At 47.5% G+C, this 3,761-nt stretch overlaps 1 protein-coding gene across 1 annotated transcript in view; it reads right to left on the bottom strand.

Annotated features, from left to right (window-relative positions):
• The window catches only part of GUSB (glucuronidase beta), a 22,229-nt gene that overhangs the window by 10,251 nt on the left and 8,217 nt on the right, over window positions 1–3,761 (bottom strand). The window contains exons 7-9 of the mRNA XM_019511351.1: window positions 3,562–3,740; window positions 2,608–2,754; window positions 1,267–1,351 (exon numbers count right to left, since the gene is read on the bottom strand). Of these exons, the coding sequence (XP_019366896.1) occupies window positions 1,267–1,351; window positions 2,608–2,754; window positions 3,562–3,740 (411 nt within the window). The remainder of the gene's footprint in view (window positions 1–1,266; window positions 1,352–2,607; window positions 2,755–3,561; window positions 3,741–3,761) is intronic.

Genomic DNA, 3,761 nt, shown 5'->3' with positions numbered 1-3,761 from the left:
GAGGAGAGGCTTAGGGAACTGGGTTTATTTAGTCTGGAGAAAAGAAGACTGAGTGGAGATTTGATAGTAGATTTTAACTACCTGAAGGGTGGTTCTAAAGAAGACAGAGTTAGACTGCTCTCAGTGGTGACAGATGACAGAACGGGGAGCAAAGCAGCAATGCCGTATGTTACTTGCCTAATGTTCTTCTAATGTGTTTGTATTAAAAGGTGCTAATATCAGAACATGCGTATGAAATGAATTCTTTCCATCCCCTGTGCGTCTCCCTGAACTACTGCAACAAGCACCTTCCCACAAAATGTCACTAGTCAGAGCATCACAACTAGGGCTGGGCGGGAAGTTACCTCAAATCAACAGCAGTTCCCTCCCAGCCACCTAAAACCAACTCCACCAGTTCTAATTCTACTTGGGGAAGGGGGAAGAGTTGCAGTCTTTCAGAGTTTCGGGCCACATATTAGTTGTCAGACTGCCCTATTTGCACTTTGAAAGGAAAGATAACCTCAAGCAGGTATGCGCGTTATATACACACACCTGGCCACACATGCACGTTCACTTTCTAAGAACAGAGCAGTTATAGAGACGTGTTAGAGTGAAACCACTGCAAATCCTTGTGTGTGGCATCTGGCTTCCAATGTAGTTGTCACCTATGGAGACACAAGCACTTCAAGGCTTTAGGCTGTCCGTAGCAGGATGTAGCCCATGAATATGCTTAGGAGCCACTCGGAGCAGAGGTGCCTAGTTCAGAAGCTCCGGCTATGAAGCTGAATTCCTACTGGAGAGGTTTGGAGGTTATGGGAAGTTAACAGGTGGCTGCTAAAGATGATCAAGAGCCATTTAAACCCAAAGTTAAGGCAAAGCATTCTTTACCCAACCTCGCTGAAGACAGTTAAGGTTTAGGGAAGTTTGCGGCGGTGGGTTAAAAAACAGCTTTCTGCAAGGGTGAGATTCAGGCATCGATCAGCAAGCAACAGAACCACAAAGCATCTGTGAAAGCATTATGTTTTTGCATAGGGAAGCAGATTCTGCACACTTTCCCTTCCAGAAACGCAACCCCGGCAGCCTTTGTCCAAGAGATTTGGAGGGCTGGGGCCTGTGTGTTTTGCCTCTAAACTCAGCAGAACAAACCTCTCCTGCCCTCCCCAGCTTCTAAGCATCTGTTATAGGAAGGGAGAGAAGTGGAGCTAAGGACCATCAAACATGCCCCATCTCCAGTTTCATTCAGAAAGCCAAAGAAAAAAAAAGATCTAGAAAATAAATTAAACTTACACCGTGATCACGAGCGTAATTAGCATTTGACACAAAGGTTACAGGTCTGGTGGGATCAATGGCTTTAGTATGAGCTATCACTGTCCTGTTTACAAACAGTAAAACACAAGTGTCCATCACCAAGAGGGAGAAAGCCTCACAAACCCCAAGAACTCCCCCGCCCCATCACATTTGGAGCAGTTTAATAGAATTTTTTTAAGGTCAGAAGTGCAAGCCACAGGGTGGTGTTCATCTCCCTTAGTGTGCAGGTAATCTTGGGAGTTACGAGGTCAGGAGGGAAAGCAATGGGCTTGCTCAGGTGAAGGTTACACAGTGAAAAGATCAGTGGAGGCTGCTGAAAGTCAGAGAAAAATCACAGCAGGAACTCAAGTACAGGGAAGTGGTTTATCCACCTCTCCCTCAAACCAGCAGCACTGAGCTGTGGACAGGGGCTGTGGCCCTTTTCCTGTTGGTATGCAAAGAAGGTGGCAGCAAACATCAAAGCAGCTTGCTAAGACTGTCCCTATCCAGATCCTAAGCCATCACATAAACCTCAGCCACCACTGGTACCAGCTGGCCATCACTGATTAATGAGTTATAGCGAGTTTTCACCCTCAGGATAAACCCACCAAGTCAGCAGTGGGAGGGAACTGCTCCGAGAGCTACTCTTAACGCAACAAACACCGTGTCCCATGGATGACAACTCCAGCCCTTTCTGCTAGATCATGCTTAACTTAGAGTTTTTGGGGGTGTTGGTTTGTTGGTTTTTTGTTTTTTTTTAAGAAAACGAGTAGTGTGGATCTGTTCAGCCTTTAAGAAAGCCAGTCCCAAGAGGACAGTCACCAGCTTCCTGCAGATCAAATAATCAGCACCAGCAGGTACAAATAAGCAGCCAAGTACTGCAACTTCCTCAGTTGAGGGCTTGCACCTATGCACTGGCTGAGCTCCACTGCAGTCCAAAATTTAAGCCAGAAGTGACTCTGACCCCGGGTTCCCTGCAGTAAGGAGAAACCCAACTGTGTTCTGCCTTTGCTGAACCTTAGTCTCAAAAAGGGCACCTCCTCCTAAATGGGCTCCCAATAATTTTTAACAGTTCCTTAGCCTGGAGAAGGAGCAGGACAAAGTGCGACTGTGGGAGATTGGACTCACCATGCAAACGTGCACCAGGCAAAGACCCAGCAAGCACAGACAAGACTGAAACAAGTTTCACAGACTTTACAAGGACTCCTAAACAGAGTATGGGAGTTTACTGCTCGGTAGAGAAAGATACCTGCCTTCCCAATTCAACTCCTTGCTGTCTGCAACATTACACAGCCCGTTCCTCATAAGTCAATCAAACCATGTGCAAGAACCTGCACTTACTTGAAGTAGTTGGCTGCTGGAGGCAGCTCTGAGGCAGGCTCATTGGCTACAGACCACATCACGACCGATGGCCTGTTTTTATCCCTGCGGATCAGCTCCTCCATCACCACCAGATGATGTGCCAGGGATTGGTTCCCAAAGTTCTCACTCAAAGACACAAGGAAGCAAAAGTAAAATCACACAGCTGCCGAGTAAATCCATTTTTGTGCTAACAATAATAACCAAGGACTTTGCAGCAGAAAGGCCTAAATTAAACCCTGACAGGAGCCCCTCCACAGAGATGGAGCTGGCCCCGTGTCCCTGGATAGGGAGTTGCCATTTGCAGAATGGTTACTGGCTTGGGAAGTGCTGGCAAAATATGCAACCTCCCTTCCACCACGCATACTCCTTTCTAGAACTGTCTCCTGGCTGCAACACCTCCTCCTCTTCCTCCAGAAAACACAATGCTGCCCAATCCCGTCAGAGACCCCTGCAGTACTCCCAGGATTTCTTCCCTGTCACCACTGCAGCTTGTGTGCCTGAAGTGAAAATGAACCAAAACCAGAGCCTTTCATCAACCTCCTCTCATTCATCATGAGTGGTTTGGCTTGACTGAGGTTTGCTACCGATTTGGGGTTTGCTGAAACAGGACAAGGCCACATTGGTTCAGATGAACTGGGTCTTTTCTGTACTGATTTAAAGCCACCAGGTTACAGCTCAGGAGCCTATAGTGTGAACAGACACAGCTCAGGCTTGTAATATAGATGGGGATAGACCCAATTAGCCCAAAGCTGTGCAACAGTTTAGGAACACAGTTTGGTCCCACCTCCACTCTAAGACTGCATTATGCTGTGCAGTAACTATAGGGAGAAGCTGCGCTCTTGCAGTCTGGGCTATCACGCCTGGTGCTTAGCAAATACGCATTTTAAGCAGCCCGGGGTAAAAAGCAGAGTGGACTTTCCACCAGTCACTTACATGTCTCTCATCCCCACTCCGGGACACTCATCAATAACCACAATGCCATATGCGTCGCATAGATCCATGATCTCCTCTGCGTACGGATAGTGGCTTGTGCGGAAGGAATTAGCTCCAAGCCACTTCAGCAAGTTGAAGTCCTTGGCGATCAGGGACCAGTCCAGTCCTTTACCACGGATCTGAGGGAAAGCAGGCAACCC

The sequence above is a fragment of the Gavialis gangeticus genome, unplaced genomic scaffold, assembly GCF_001723915.1.
Source record: "Gavialis gangeticus isolate Ggan-Ray unplaced genomic scaffold, GavGan_comp1, whole genome shotgun sequence".
Classification (NCBI taxonomy): domain Eukaryota; kingdom Metazoa; phylum Chordata; order Crocodylia; family Gavialidae; genus Gavialis; species Gavialis gangeticus.
This window is presented reverse-complemented; position numbering and strand designations above follow the sequence as displayed.